Source organism: Rhinolophus sinicus, chromosome 2 (genome assembly GCF_057876585.1).
Source record: "Rhinolophus sinicus isolate RSI-liver-muscle chromosome 2, RSI-T2T, whole genome shotgun sequence".
Taxonomy (NCBI): Eukaryota; Metazoa; Chordata; class Mammalia; order Chiroptera; family Rhinolophidae; genus Rhinolophus; species Rhinolophus sinicus.
Genome location: NC_142502.1, coordinates 40,439,542 through 40,454,636, shown reverse-complemented (window position 1 = coordinate 40,454,636; position 15,095 = coordinate 40,439,542). Strand labels below are relative to the sequence as shown.

The 15,095-nt window shown below is 35.3% G+C and overlaps 1 protein-coding gene and 2 pseudogenes across 7 annotated transcripts in view; 2 read left to right on the top strand and 1 right to left on the bottom strand.

Annotated features, from left to right (window-relative positions):
• Nucleotides 1-15,095, bottom strand: part of ZUP1 (zinc finger containing ubiquitin peptidase 1) — a 27,728-nt gene extending 12,633 nt beyond the window's left edge. For 2 of the 7 annotated variants that reach the window (XR_012496722.2, XM_019741367.3), the window contains exons 1-4: nucleotides 14,559-15,071; nucleotides 12,631-13,206; nucleotides 4,117-4,227; nucleotides 735-853 (exon numbers count right to left, since the gene is read on the bottom strand). Coding sequence is in view for 6 of the 7 variants with exons in the window: in XM_019741367.3 (XP_019596926.2) it covers nucleotides 735-853; nucleotides 4,117-4,227; nucleotides 12,631-13,192 (792 nt within the window). In the remaining variant the exon portion in view is untranslated. Of the gene's footprint in view, nucleotides 1-734; nucleotides 854-4,116; nucleotides 4,228-12,630; nucleotides 13,207-14,441 lie in introns of all 7 variants that reach the window. The other 5 variants (XM_019741366.3, XM_019741368.3, XM_074333478.2 and 2 more) reach the window with 5 other exon arrangements.
• On the top strand, nucleotides 838-2,408 carry LOC109452446 (HIG1 domain family member 1A, mitochondrial pseudogene; annotated as a pseudogene).
• On the top strand, nucleotides 4,736-5,897 carry LOC109452444 (eukaryotic peptide chain release factor subunit 1 pseudogene; annotated as a pseudogene).

Here is a 15,095-nt window from a genome sequence, read left to right as displayed (position 1 = left end):
ATCATAAACCCATTTTATTTATACAATATCCTATTAGCACATAGAAAAAGAACATTTAAGAACTCTATGAGCTTTATTAGCACAGATGACACCATAGTCCACAGTAAATTAGGATGGAAAACAGTAGAAAAATCTATTAAAAATTTAAATGCGTTCAAATACAATAGCTGCTGCCAGTTTAGTTCAATAGATACCACCATCCACCTAAGGTAAATGAAGTCTAAAATATCATCAAAAAGCATTTTCCATTAAAAATGGCTCTTTCTAAATGTCTGAATTACAATCGTTAAAAGAATTTAAGACTCGGGACATTAATTCTCAGTTTCTCTTTTAAGTACCTAAACAAATCCTTAAATTCTGAGTCTCAATTTCCTAATATGCCCCATCAACTTAACATAGATTTGAATCCAGTCTTTACCATTTAATGCTGGATCCTGAGTAAGGTAAGTTACTTAAGCATTCTTAATCTTCATTTCTTTATCCGTAAACAAAATAAAAGTCTAAAATAACTTCTTCATGGAGTTGTGAAGATTTTTAAATACTACATATGGAGTGCTTAAGTGACCAGGATGAGTACCTATAAATGGTGGCTGTTATGAACTATAAAATATCTATGTAAAAAATATTTTGCATAATAACAAGGACAAATATAATAGGCTGAAGTCTTGACAGCATGTTTCAAAAATAAGAACTCTGCCAAACTAGAATATGGTAACTGTCATTAATCTATGTACCTGCAGCTTCTGAAATTCTTCCATTTCTTGTCTTGATTCTTCAGATCTCTTTCTGTCTTCTTCTTGTTGAAGCTGGTGAGCCAATTCTAGATCTTTAGAACACTGGACTCTATCCATTCCTATCAGATATGTTTCATGTTTAGAATACAATAACTATTGAAATCAAAACTTATTATATGTAAATATGTATTTTTAAAATGGAATAAATGTTATTATTTTGTCATTCATATCTATGATGTCATGGAAACAATGAATATAAATCTAGCAGAACTTAAACTGCTTCTGTAAGGGTATAATCTCCATTTAAATCACTAATATTCACTGAGTATTCAGGCTGTGACAAGCACTTTTCATTAATTATCTCATTTGGATCCTTACAATAACCTTAGGAAGTTGGGTATCATTAACTACTGAAGAAACCAGAACTTAAGAGAAATTTAGTAACACCCTCACTGGTACTCCTCATTAACACAAATCAGGCAGATGGGTTGTTTTTTTAAAGAAATACTGAACGCGGGGGAAGGGAGGGTAATAAAGAGCATAAAAATGTTTGCAAAGCATAGGTTTTAGGTCATAACTTAAGTCTGGTCCCAAACAAATAGTACAACTCTGCAACAGCATGCCATTTTCACTCTACCCAGTGTCCCATAGATCCATTAGTCAGTGGCTTTGGCCAGTATCTTGTCTCCTTGACCTCTCAATTGGATGGTTTAATTATGTCTTTGAATATTCTTTCCTTACTTTCAAATCTCTCAGCCTCTGCTACATGTTCCTGTTTGGTCCCCACTTCCATTATTGGAGCTACGCAATTCACAACTGAATTTTAGTGTACTTGGGACTATCTACAGTAATATACCCAGACCGTATCTTTCTCTCATTACTCACTATTGCTTACAGAATAATTTTTGTACCCATACAAAGCCTATCATAAACAAAGAAAGAATTATCAGACATTGAGCTTCAGAGGGTTATTCTTCCACAGTAGTTAGTAGAGAACCTACAGAGTAGAAGACTGTTCCGTTTTTGCTACAGTAACTCTTATCTTGAGATTTGTCTGAGTGAACAGGTAATCCTGTCCATGGAGATCATTGACTGCTACTAGGCCCGCTGTCACTAGAACACAAAAGACCCCTGCATTAACAGGTAATGTCTAAGTACCTTAAAAAACTGAAATCCAGCAGAATACAACTGGTTTCTCTTAGGGTCTGCTTTATATTTGTTTTTTTGGGATTGTGAAACTCATATAGGATCGTCCCACTTCTAAGATGCCATATGATTTCTTAAAACAATACCACATTAAAAATATACGGGAAGAGAAGCTGGCCACAGGGCGCGTGTAGGCGGGGGTCAAAAGCCAGTTGAAGTTTGAGAGAGCCTGTTGTTCTTTGAAGATTCTTTAATCACTATGTCAACTGACACAAATATTTCTCTTTCTTCATATGATGAAGATTAGGGATCTAAACTTATCCGAAAAGTTACAGAGGCACCATTTGTCCCCATCGGAATGGCGGATTTTGCAGCAATTGTTGCGTATGGATTATATAAATTAAAGAGCAGGGGAAATACCAAAACATCCACATGCGCAGGGCAGCTCAAGGCTTTGTTGTGGGAGCAATGACCGTTGCTTTGGGGCATTCCGTGTACCAGGAACTCTGGGCAAAACCTAAACCTTAGGAGATGCTGTCTTGGTGTGGTTGGTGATCTTGCTATAGTAAGACATCTCATATTGAGGTTATGTTTGTGTTGAAAATAAAGCATTTGGGTGGGTCAGACAATAACACAGTAATTTGAATATTGGCTTCCTTTCTTACAGGTTTGTTTTGCCTGGTGACTAAATTACTAGTGACTAGTTCACGAAGTACATCGTTCAGGGGAGTCATTTAGCACATAAGAAACATGTCACTTTTAAATACACTTGATAGTGGTAAAATGTCCACCTTGTTCAACTCTTCTGATATAATTAGTTCTAAAGAGGACAATATGCCAATCCTGAAGTATTCCCAGTTGCAGAATATCATATGCTTTTGATGTTATGTAAGAATCCTATTTGCCCATGTTAATTTAACTTTTTTCTGCCTGCCTGAATGAGCACTTCAGTTTTTAGGGCTGGTCAGCTTTTGAAGAACCCTTTCAGAAGACTGCACGGCATGCAATGTTACAAGCCTCCCCACAACTGAAAATGTATGTGTTTGTGTGTTTAAGCCAAACCTAAAATGCCGATAGCAGGGCTGCTAGAAGGTAGTATTTATTTCAGAATCATACTTGCAAACATGAAAATAATTTAATTATGGATCCCAGATTAGCTCTTTTGTAATTACAGAATTATATTTTTGCTGCTGTTAGAATAATTTTTAAATGTCATCTTGAAATAGAAACATGTATTTTAAGTGCTAATGCAAATAATGGAAAACACTTTTTAAATGTGTGCAGTATGTTTATTGTCTCTGTAAGAATTATACATGTTAAGCTAAACAAATTACCTATAATAGAAGTGATTAATGATTTTATGAGCAAGCTGGTCAGATATACACAAATTTTGGTGTACTATAGAAGGCTTTACTGTACTTGTGAAATTCTATTGTGTAACCTGAATTTACATTCCATGGTGACAACATGGTAAATGTAGTGTTATTAAAGTAAGTGAATACATCAAAAAAAAAAAAAAAAAAAAAAAAAAAAATATATATATATATATATATATATATATATATATGAAGAGGAAAACTTTTATAGTTACATAAAACTATTAAGTGGTAATATGCATAAGAATCTGGGCAAGCAGCTGGAAATGCACTTGAGAAACTTTTTAGTCACGTAGTTCACATTATTTTTTGTATGTGCCATACGGCAGCTTCCTAGTTCAACAATTTTTGCCGACCAGATGCTAAATTCAGTTACTTCTAACTGCTGAAAGAATGGCCTCAACTTCCAAATCAAACAGATTTTTAAAAACTGCACAATTTGGGTGTTGAACACACAATGTGAGATACAGATAATGTATTACAGAATTGTACACCTGAAATCTATGTAACTTTACTAACAATTATCACCCCAATAAACTTTAATTTTTTAAAAAAAGAAAGAAGGAAAAAATTGCACAATATTTCATTGTCTACTAAATACTGGCAGTCAGGGGCAAAACACTGATGTACAATTGTAGTTCAATTGCTGGTCACAATAGTTCATCCTTCACAATTTTTCTGTGAAACGACTTCTACAAAAACCTTGAAGCTAGATTAGAATTCTTTAAAGGTACAGATTTATTTTTAACCAGTATGCTTTTTTTTCTCTATGTATCACTAATCTAAAAATTAGATATGTGTCCTAGGAAGTAGAAGTGAAGTCATGGCAGTCTTATTTTTAAACATATATATATATATACCTTGTCCAAAACTGCTTTCTTCCAAATGCAAGTCAACATGTTCCTGGAGAATATGGTAATTTGTGCAGACGAGTCCACACATAGGGCAGTCATACAGTGGTTGATCACAATCTGTGTTAGAGATATAATTCAACTGGTTTTATTTTTAAAACTTTGTAATTTTTTACCCCAAGTCAAAGATTGTCTACCATCCAGAAACCTTATTAAAGAAATAAAAGCTCTTTGTAAATTGATTTAAAGTTGTTTTTTTCTATTTCTAGGGTTAAGATGGAAGACTGAGCATAAGCACAAACCTTTCTTACCACTGTAATAAAAGAAAATATTACAAACATTCATATCTGTACTCAAAACAAGCAAAGTTGAAAGAAAAGTTAAAATGGTATGTAGGGGGGCCAGTCCAGATACGAATTTTAGAGGCTAAATTCTTAGCACTTTCCAAACTAAGTGGTGAGATGCACAAGTCAAGCATTCAGCATAAAGCTAGGAACTGGGGATCATACTACCTAGTATGGAGCAGGAAATCAAAAAGCTGGATCCATCAACCAGCACTGCCGGCAAATAGGTACAACGTGTCCAGGACAGAAGAAGTGTTACCTCTGTAAGACCAAGACCTGGCCAATCCTGGGCACCAAAGAGGGACCCAGATGGGCAGAGTGAAAGCACTGATCAATCCATACATGCAAGGCCTGCTTTGCAAGTGGAGTAACTACGCATGGAAAGTAGCTGAGACTGCTGTGCAGCTATTGATTTCTGCGAACAAAGTGAATGAGACTGGACTCATTTTAGCTGGATCAGCTGACTTTAAAACGGAACTAAGTCAATCTCCTATGTTTGATCAGAGGTTGCAATCTAAAGTCTTAAAATTAGTTGATATATCCTATGGTGGTGAAAATAGGAGCCAAGGTATTAAGTTATCTGCTGATTTACTTTGCAAAGTGAAGTCATTCAAAAGAAGAAATGAATCCAACAATACTTTGATGAAATCAGCTAGGACACAGACAAGTACTGTTTTGGAGCTGACTATACATTAAAGACTTTGAACATGAAAGCTGCAGAGATTCTGGGAACAGTTTATGAAAATTTGGATACAATGAGATATGTTTCTCATTGCCAAGGCACAGAAAAGGAGAAAATATCTAACTGCAGAACAAGAGAAGGATACATTTCATTTCACAGATGGAACAGGAATATAAGCTGGCTGAGAAAATGCCACTGTTGGAATGGTTTGCTAACAACCATAAAATAGTTGGAGCTACATTGGAAACTCTCTCAGATAATTCACAAGAAGCATCCCAGTTTATGAAAGAATTTGGTAGAATTGGAGTTATCTTGCAGTACCAAATAGATTTCCAGGGAATGGAATACCAAGGAGGAAACAATGAATTTTTTTACCTTGATGAATACTAGGTAGTTGATATGGGTCCTGCAAATTGTGCTTCACCCTCCGGCATCCAACCCAAAGGGCATACCTTTGGTGGAATCCAAACAGATCCCTGCCTTACAACTGGACGATTTCCAGAATTTAATCCATGAGCATCAGGTAGTGAAAGAAATGGAAACAAAACCAGAACCAACTCTATACTTTGGTTTGTCATAGAGTCAGAGCAGCAGCCAACAGCTAAATTCCTAGATGCCACTTTGGACTAATTTAAAAAGAAACCCAGTTTTCACTTTTATTTGATGGTGAACTTGGTTGCTCTTGTATTTTATGGGAGGGAAAAGCTTTTATTTAACTTTCATACATATAAATAAAAATACTTTTGGTGCTGTAGAAAGTTAATAGAATTAATATCATAAAAAAGAAAGAAAGAAATGCTAGAGATAAAAAAGCACCAGCAGAAATGTTTCATGGGCTCATTAGCAGGCTGGACATTGTTAAAGAAAGAATGCTTGAGCTTGAGGATATGACAAGAGATTCTTCCCAAACTGCAAAGAGAAAAAAGACCAAAAAAAAAAGAAAGTATCCCAAACTGAGGGAGAACTATAAAAGGCGTAACACATATGATAGGAATATGAGAAGAAAGAAAGGAGCTATTGTTATTTGAAGCAATAACATCTGAGAATTTACCTCAAATTAATGTTAGACACCAAACTACAGATCTAGGAAGCTCTGAAAACACCAAGCAGGGTAAATGTCAACAAACAAACAAACAACAAACCTATACCTAGACATATCATATTCAAAGTTCAGAAAATAAAAGATAAAAAATCTTGAAAGAAGATAGAAGGAAAAAAACACCTTACCTATATAGGAGCAAAAATAAGAATTACATCCGACTTTTCCTCAGAAACCATGCAAGTAGTAACAGAGGGGAGTGAAATATATAAAGTGTCCAGAGGAAAAAAACCCACCAACCTAGAATTCTGTATTCTTCAAAATTACTCTTCAAAAGTGGAGAAATAAAGAATTTCTCAGACAAACAAAAATTGAGGTAATTTGTTACCAGTAGAACTGCTTGTAAAAAATGTCAAAAGGTCTTCAGAAAGAAGGAAAATGATATAGTTCAGAAATATGGATATACATAAAAGACAAGCCTCAGAGAAGAAGTGAAGGTAAAAGAAAAACTTGTGTTTTTGTCATTCTTAATTGATGTAACCGATAAGTTTATTCAAAATAAAAATATCTGCAATGTATTCAATTATGTATACATATATATGTATGTATTATATGTATACTTACGTTTATGTGAAATGAATAACAGCAATGATACAAGTGACGGGGGGAGAAATTTGGTGTTATTATAACGTACTCACTACCCATGCAGTGGTATAGTGAGCATTATTTGAAAGTACACTTGGATTAGTTGTTAATGTATACTGCAAACTCTAGGCCAACCATTAAAAAAACTAAAAATAGAGGTATAATTGATATGCTAAGAAAGGAGAGTGTTGAGCAAGCAGCATCTGCTGGCAATTATCAGGAGTAGAAGTCAGAACGAACATCTTGGTATCAGAACCACCATGGAAAACAGTGCAGTTAGGCACTGGATGGAACAACACTTTACTCGTAGTAAACATAGAGAAACACACAGAGAAGAGACAGAACAAAATCAACTTCAGTATTAGACACAGGTTTGCCATGGCCCGTGGGTCCCTCCCAGCACTCATCTTGTGCAGGGGAATGAAAGACCTTATCCCCTTCCCCCAGGGGAGAGATATAGCAGTAAGGTTGGGCAGATGCTATATGGCACACACACACACACACACACACACTAAAGAAGAACAAAGAGGTATACACACTATTGTTTGAAACAGAAAGATATATCCACACAAGGGACTAAATCCAACAATCCAACACAGGCTGTGAGGCCTCTGTAGCTCTTGATAAGGAAGTGTTTCAGGCGGAAGACCCATGCTTATGTGGCCAAATAGGAGTGAAAAGACTGTATGCATGAACTGTCTTTCTCAATAGAGAGAAAATGGAATCATATAAAACGCTCAATTAAAACCACAAAAGGCAGAGAAAGAGTACAGGACAAAAAAAGTAGAACAAGGGTAACAAGAGAAAACAACAAATATGATAGATATTAATCCAACTATAGGCATAATCACTTTAAATGTCAATCATCTAAATGCACCAATTCACAGACAGACTGTCACAGGAGGTCAAAAAACAAGATCTACCAACATGTTGTCTACAAGAAATTCACTTTTAAATATAAATATACGTATAGAGTAAAAAAGTAAAGGGATAAAGATACACCATGCTGGCCTCAATCCAAAAAATAAAAAAGCAGGAGTAGCTATATTGAGAGAGAGCAGACTTCAGAACAAGGAATGTTATCAGAAATAAAGTGGGGCATTACATAATAATAAAGGATTTAATACTCCAGGAAGACGTGAAAACCCTCAATTGTGTATGTGCCTAACAATAGACTGTCAAAATACCTGAGTGAGGCAAAAACTGATAGAACTGCAAAGAGAAAACAATGGTTAGAGAATTGAACACTCCTCTATCAGTAGTAGACAGATTAGGTGGCAGAAAACAAGGATCTAGTTGAACTCAATAGTAAGGAGCATCAATTAACTGGATATAATTCACACCTCTACACAACTTCCTCCAACAATAGCAGAATACACATTCTGCTCAAACTCATATAAAACATCCATCAATACAGACCCGTGTTAGGCCATAAAACAAATTCTAGGCCACTAAACCTTAAGAAATTTAAAGAATAGAAATCATACAATGTCTGCTCTCAGACCACAATGGAATTAAACTAGAAATTAGCAGAAAGATAGCTGGAAAATCCTCCAACGCTTGGCGATTAAATAACATATGTCTAAATAATAATGCATCACAGAAATCTCCAGGGAAATTAACAAATATTTTGAACTAAATGAAAATTAAAGTACAATAAAATTTGTGCAATGCCACAAAAGCATTGCTTAGAAAGAAATTTATAACATTGAATGCATATATCAGAAAAGAATAAAGGTCTAAATCATCTAAGTTTCCACATCAGGAAACTAGAAAAAGTAAATCCAAGGTAAGCAGAAGACAAGAAATAGTAAAAACGAGCAGAAATCAATGAAATTAAAAACAGAAAATCAATAGGGAAAACCAATGAAATCACAAGCTGTTTCTATGAAAAGACTGATAAAATCAATAAGCCTCTAACAAAGAGAGAACACAAATTACTAATTATCAGAAATAGAACAGGGGACAATCACTACATGTCTCATAGACAAAAATAAAGGAATTTTTATGAACAACTATGCTCCCAAATTTGATAATCTTGATGAAATAGACCAATTCCCTGAAAGACACAATGAGGTAAAACTTACACAAGATAGAGATGCTCGTAATCTGAGTAGGCCTATATATACTAAGAAATTGAATCAACAATTAATAACATTCCTGGACACCAAGCCCAGATGGGTTAACTGGTGAATTCTACCAAACAACTAAGAAGGAAATTATACCAATTCTCTACAATCTCTTCCAGGAAATAGAAATAAGGGGAATACTTCCTAATTCATTCTATAAGGCTAGCATTACCCTAATAACAAAACCAGACAAAGATAACCAAGAAAACTATAGGCCAGTATCTCTCATAAACAGAGACGTAAAAATCCTCAACAAAATATTAAAAAATCAAATCCAAGAATGTATAAAAATTATACTCTGATCAAGTGGGATTTATCCCAAGTCAGCAAGGCTGAATCAACATTCATCAATCAATTAACGTAATCCGTCACATACAGACTAAAGAAGAAAAATCACGTGAAGTGCAGAAAAAGCACTCAACAAAATCCAACACCTATTCATGATAAAAACTCACAGCAAACTAGGAATGGGGAAGGACTTCTTTGTCTTGATAAAGAATATCTACAAAAAGCCTACAGCTAACATCATAGTTAATGGTGAGAAAATGTGAGAAAAAATACAAAATTCAGATAAAGGAAATCAAAGAACAACTAAATAAATGGAGAAATATTTCTTCTTCTTCACTATTGGAAAATTGAATATTGGCCAAGATGTTGGTTCTTCCCAACTTGATCTACAGATTCAATACAATCCCAATCAAAATCCCAACAAGTTATTTTGTGGATATTGTCAAACTGATTCTAAAGTTTATGTGCAGAGGCAAAAGATCCACAATAGCAAAGAACAAAGTTGGAGGAGTGACACTTCCTGAGTTTACTACAGAACTACCGTTATCAAGGGAGTGTGGTACTGGAAAAAGAAAAGACAAATAGATCAGTGGAACAGAATAGAAAGTCCAGTAATAAACCAACATGAATACAGTCAACAAATATCTGACAAAGAAGTAGAGGCATTACAACGGAGCAAAGATAGTCTTTTCAAAAAATGGTGCTGAAACATCTGGACATCAACACACAAAGAAAAAGAAAAGACAAATAGATCAGTGGAACAGAATAGAAAGTCCAGAAATAAACCAACATGAATACAGTCAACAAATATCTGACAAAGAAGTAGAGGCATTACAATGGAGCAAAGATAGTCTTTTCAAAAAATGGTGCTGAAACATCTGGACATCCACACACAAAGAAAGTGAATCTAGACACAGACCTTAACACCCTTCACAAAAATTAACTCGAAAATGGATCATAGACCTAAATGTAAAATGCAAAACTATAAAATTCCTAGAACACAGGAGAAAACTTAGAAGACTGTGTGTATAGTGATAACTTTTAAGATGTAACACTTAAAGGCATGTTCGATGTACAAAATAATTATAAGGTGGAACTTCATTAAAATAAAAAAACTACTCTGCAAAAGACAATGTCAAGAGAATGAGAAGACAAGCCACAGAATGAGAGAAAATATTTGCAGAAGACTCATGTGACAAAGATCTGTTATCCAAAATATATCGAGAACTCTTAAAAATTAACAAGAAAACCAAAAACCAGATTAAAATATGGACCAAAGACCTTCACAGACACCTCACCAAAGAAGATATGCAGATAAGTAAGCATATGAAAAGATGTTCACCATGTTATTAATTTCAAATTAACACAAAATACCACTACATATATATTCATATTATAATGGCCAAAATCTGGAACACTGACACCAAATGCTGACAAGGATGTAAAGCAACGGGAAATTCTCATTCATTCCTGGTGGAAATGCAAAATGATAGACACTTTGTAAGACCGTTTGGCAGTTTCTTATAAAACTAAACACACTAACCGGGTTAACTAAACAGGGTTAAACTAAACAGCAGTAACTGGGTTCCTTGGTATTTCCCCCAAATAAACTGAAAACTACTTTTCACAGAAAAACCTGCATATGGATGTTTAGAGCAGCTTTATTTATAATTTATAATATAAACTTGGAAGCAACCAAGATGTCCTTCAGTAGGTGAATGAATAAACTGTGGTACATCCAGACAATGAAATATTATTCAATACTAAAAAGAAATAAGCTATCGAGCCATGAAAAGACATGGAGAAAACTTCAATACATATTAATAAGTGAAAGAAACCAATCTGAAAGTTATATACTATATGATTTAAATCAGGATGTCCAAACTTTTTTCAACGTTTTTTACCAAGGGCCACATGCGGTAAAATACAGAAACAGCCGGGCCACTCACTCGAGGTGAAGTACGTATTGCCTCACCTTGTTTATTTAAGTAAACTAAATATATTTTTGGAATTTTCTGCGGGCCAATTAAAAATGGATTGCGGGCCGCAGTTGGCCCGCAGGCCGCAATTTGGACACCCCTGATTTAAATTATGACGTTCTGGAAAAGGCAAAACTATGAAGACAGTAAAAATATTAGTGTTTGGCTAAGGATGAAGAGGGGGAGGAGAGAATTCTTACAGTAGTGCAACTATTCTGTAGGATACTACAGTGGTGGGTACATGTCTTTATACGTTTGTCAAAACCTATAGAACATACAACACCAGAAGTGAACCCTTATTTAAACTGCAGACTTGGAGTGATAGCAATGTGTCAACGTAGATTCACTGATTATGACTTATGTTATCACTTGATACAGGATATTATTGATAGGGAGGTGGTTGTGAGTCTCTGAGGAAAGGGATTATACGGGTGCTTTCTGTACTTCCTGTTTAATTTTGCTATGAACCTGAAATTGCTCTAAAAAATAACATTAATTAAAAAAACAAATCTTGACACTTTTCTTTCACCTTTTACAAAATATACCTCAAATGAATCATAGCTTTCAATGTAAAATTCAAAACTATAAAACTTCTATAAGATAACATACGAAAGGTGACCTTGGGTTTCATGTTTTTAGATACAACACCAAAAACACAATCCATGAAAGAAATCAAGTTGCACTTCATTACCAGTAAAAACTGCTCTGCAAAAGACATTGTTAATAGAATGAAAAGACAAATCCCAGACTGGGAAAAAATGTTTGCAACACACGTATCTGATAAAGGACTTGTATCCAAAGCATATAAATTACTCTTAAAATCCAATAGTAAGAAAAAGACACAATCCTAAATGTGCATGCATCAACAGGGCCTCAAAAAATACATGAAATAAAACCTGATAGAGATGAAAGGAAAAATAGACAAATATGCAATTACAATTGGGGACTTCAACCCCTTTTCAAAAACTGGTAGAACTGCTACACAGAAAATTACCAAGGAAATAGAAGATCTGAACACAATCAAAAAACATGATCTAACTGATAAATACAGAACACCTAACACCACCAGAATACACTTTGTTGCCCCAAGTGTCCATGGAACTTGTATTGTACTAAGGTAGATCACACACCATTATCTTGGGCCATAAAACAAGTTTCAACAAATTTTAAAGAACTGAAATAATAGGAGTGTGTTTTCTAATCATAATAGAATCAAACTAGAACGCAATAAAGGAAAATCAGTCTGAGACAGTCCACTGGGTTGGTGGTAAGTAAAAGAACACCCTCTGGAAATTGGACTGAGTATATTTCTCCCTAGAAAACTACTCTCAATGTAGCTGAACATTTACTATTATCTGCCTCAAAATTCTCTTAAACAGAGACTACTGTTACTTTTTATATAAAGTGAACACTTTACCTTCTAATGGAGTGTCTAAAAGATTGGCATGCTTTGTTTTCACATGAGTTTCCATGTCTTGATTACAATCTTCTATTTTTCCACAGAATGGACAATCGGGAGGACCATACATTGTTTCATAACTTGATCCTTTTATTTTGGATAAGTCACACTGTTTTTCCTTACTTTTCAGGAATTTTCTAGACTCAGTTAAGTTCTCCGAGTAAAAGGCTTTATGTTTTAAAGTACCATCCTTAGGCAGGCTTTGAGCTGAAATTTTCGGATGATTAGATGCACAAGCTGAATGAATACTTGAATTAACTTCCATTCTACACTGTAGGGTGTTGTCCTCTGTGTTATCTGAAGTTTCATACTGTCTTGTGTTGACCCTCTCCAAGTTTCTTTCTAGTTCATTTTGCTCAAAGTGAGCAGTTTCAATATGAAAACACATTTCATCATAATTCACACCTGACAACTTGCAAAATGGACATATAACTTCATTTTCCATGTGAACAATTAGGAGGTGAGCCTTCATGTCTGGTTCTGAGGTTACTGTTTCACCACAAATATCACAAGAAAGCATGGTACATCAGGTAGCTAGAAAAGAACACAATATCATGTTAAGTTAGAAAGCGTTGGAGAAAAAGAAAATGCATTTTATAAAATTATTTGGAACAATTAAATTTATTTAAAACTGGATTATTTAGATGAAGAAATTTTCAATGTACTTACTGTTCCTCAAATATACAAACTTATAAATTTCAACCAAAATTTCACTACTGTATTTTAAGTTTACAGTTTCAATAAAACAAAGGTAATAATTCAAATTTAAAAAAAATAATTTTTCAAATATTTCAAGAAGTGTGTCTGGTCTGAGGTAGAAAAAAAGTAACATTTATAAAATTGCTCAGGTAAGAAAAATCAGGTAAGAGAAAACAAAGAAGTTTTATCAACTGATGTATCTAAATACACAACCTTAAAGTTAATGATGGGGAGGGTAAATAAACACATCTTAACAATAGCAGTTAACAGTTAAAGAGCTTTACACATATCAAACTAATTTAAGTACCATTATAATACTATATGGAGTAAACCCCGGCTCAGACATGTCACAACAGGCAGAAAGTGAACCCAGTCAGGCTCCAGGGGCTGTACTCTCAACCTAAAGAATAGAAGGAGTGAGCATAGTAGAAAAGAACACTGATTCCAGAGTTAAAATAACTGGGTTATAATCTGTGGTTTCAGAATTTTAGGTAATACACATCCTCTTTGAGGTTCCGTCTATAGAATAAGTTGCACTAAATCAGCAGTCACTTTTGAGTTTTATGGACTTAAAAGTACTGGCTACCGACAAAAAGTGATTTTGCTAATAAATATATTTTTTAAAAGCACCGCCACAACCTTCCTACTACAGACCATCGTTCAGCTGAGGACTATTTAAAAACAAACAGGAAAAAAAAAGATATGGAAACTATTCCCATCATTTAAATAAATTTAGCTTTATAAGAACTCCCTACACTGTTCTTATTTTTCTCATTTCCCTTTAGAGAAGTGAAAATAGTCCGGTTTTAGAAGAAAATTTCCCCAATCCGTCAGTGTAAAGAACGTCACACCAGAGTTTCTTCTTTTCCCGTGGCTGGGCCACGACTAGACACAGAAGGATACACTTCAACTCCCACTTTGCGTGAGAGCTGTAAGGAGGCGGGGGACAGGTGCTGGGACGGCTATGCAATGAGAGAGGCGGGAAGGGCCAGAATGCAGCCAGGCCGAGTCTGCCCAAAGGTCCTCTCCAACGTCCCGACCCAGGACACGAAACAAGCTCAGACACTTACTGGGTCAAAGACTTGGGCCTGGGAAATGAGGGCTGGGACCGTCAGTTTCTTTCTACACGCCAGGAGCTGACAGCATCTGGCTCCCCGGAAGAGGAATACGTGAGCGGCGTTGATTACCTTTCCGGGCTTGAAAGACAAAGGCAGGCCCTTTCTTCATCCAGAGATTCGGTTAACGGAGAAAAGAACCAGCGACTTCAAAAGACTTCAGCCACCAGTATCACATTCAAAAAAGCTTCTCCTCTGTTCCCGGAAGGGGAGGGCTCCCAGCATGCGCCGGTCTGGGTTGTACTGCATTCTGGAAGTTGTAGTCATTTTTCCATCCTCCCATTAGGGTTCCGACTCCTAATTTACTAGGAGAGACACTAGGCTCTGAGGTCTTTCTGAATGAATTACTAGGGCGGCTCCTAGGGCATTCATTACACGAGTCCACAGTATCCACTGTATAGGGCCTGAGTAGTACTCTATTCTATTACCAAAGGGCTTATAGTGCTAGCAAGTGTCACACTCCAAACGATGCTCCACAGATAGAGGACGACTAAAACAGGTTCTTGCCTCAAGGTTGCAAGACCATATGTATTAATACCTTATTTTTATGGTTCAGTCCTTATTTCATTCAACAATATTTAATGAGTGTTTATTAGAAAGGCATTCTGA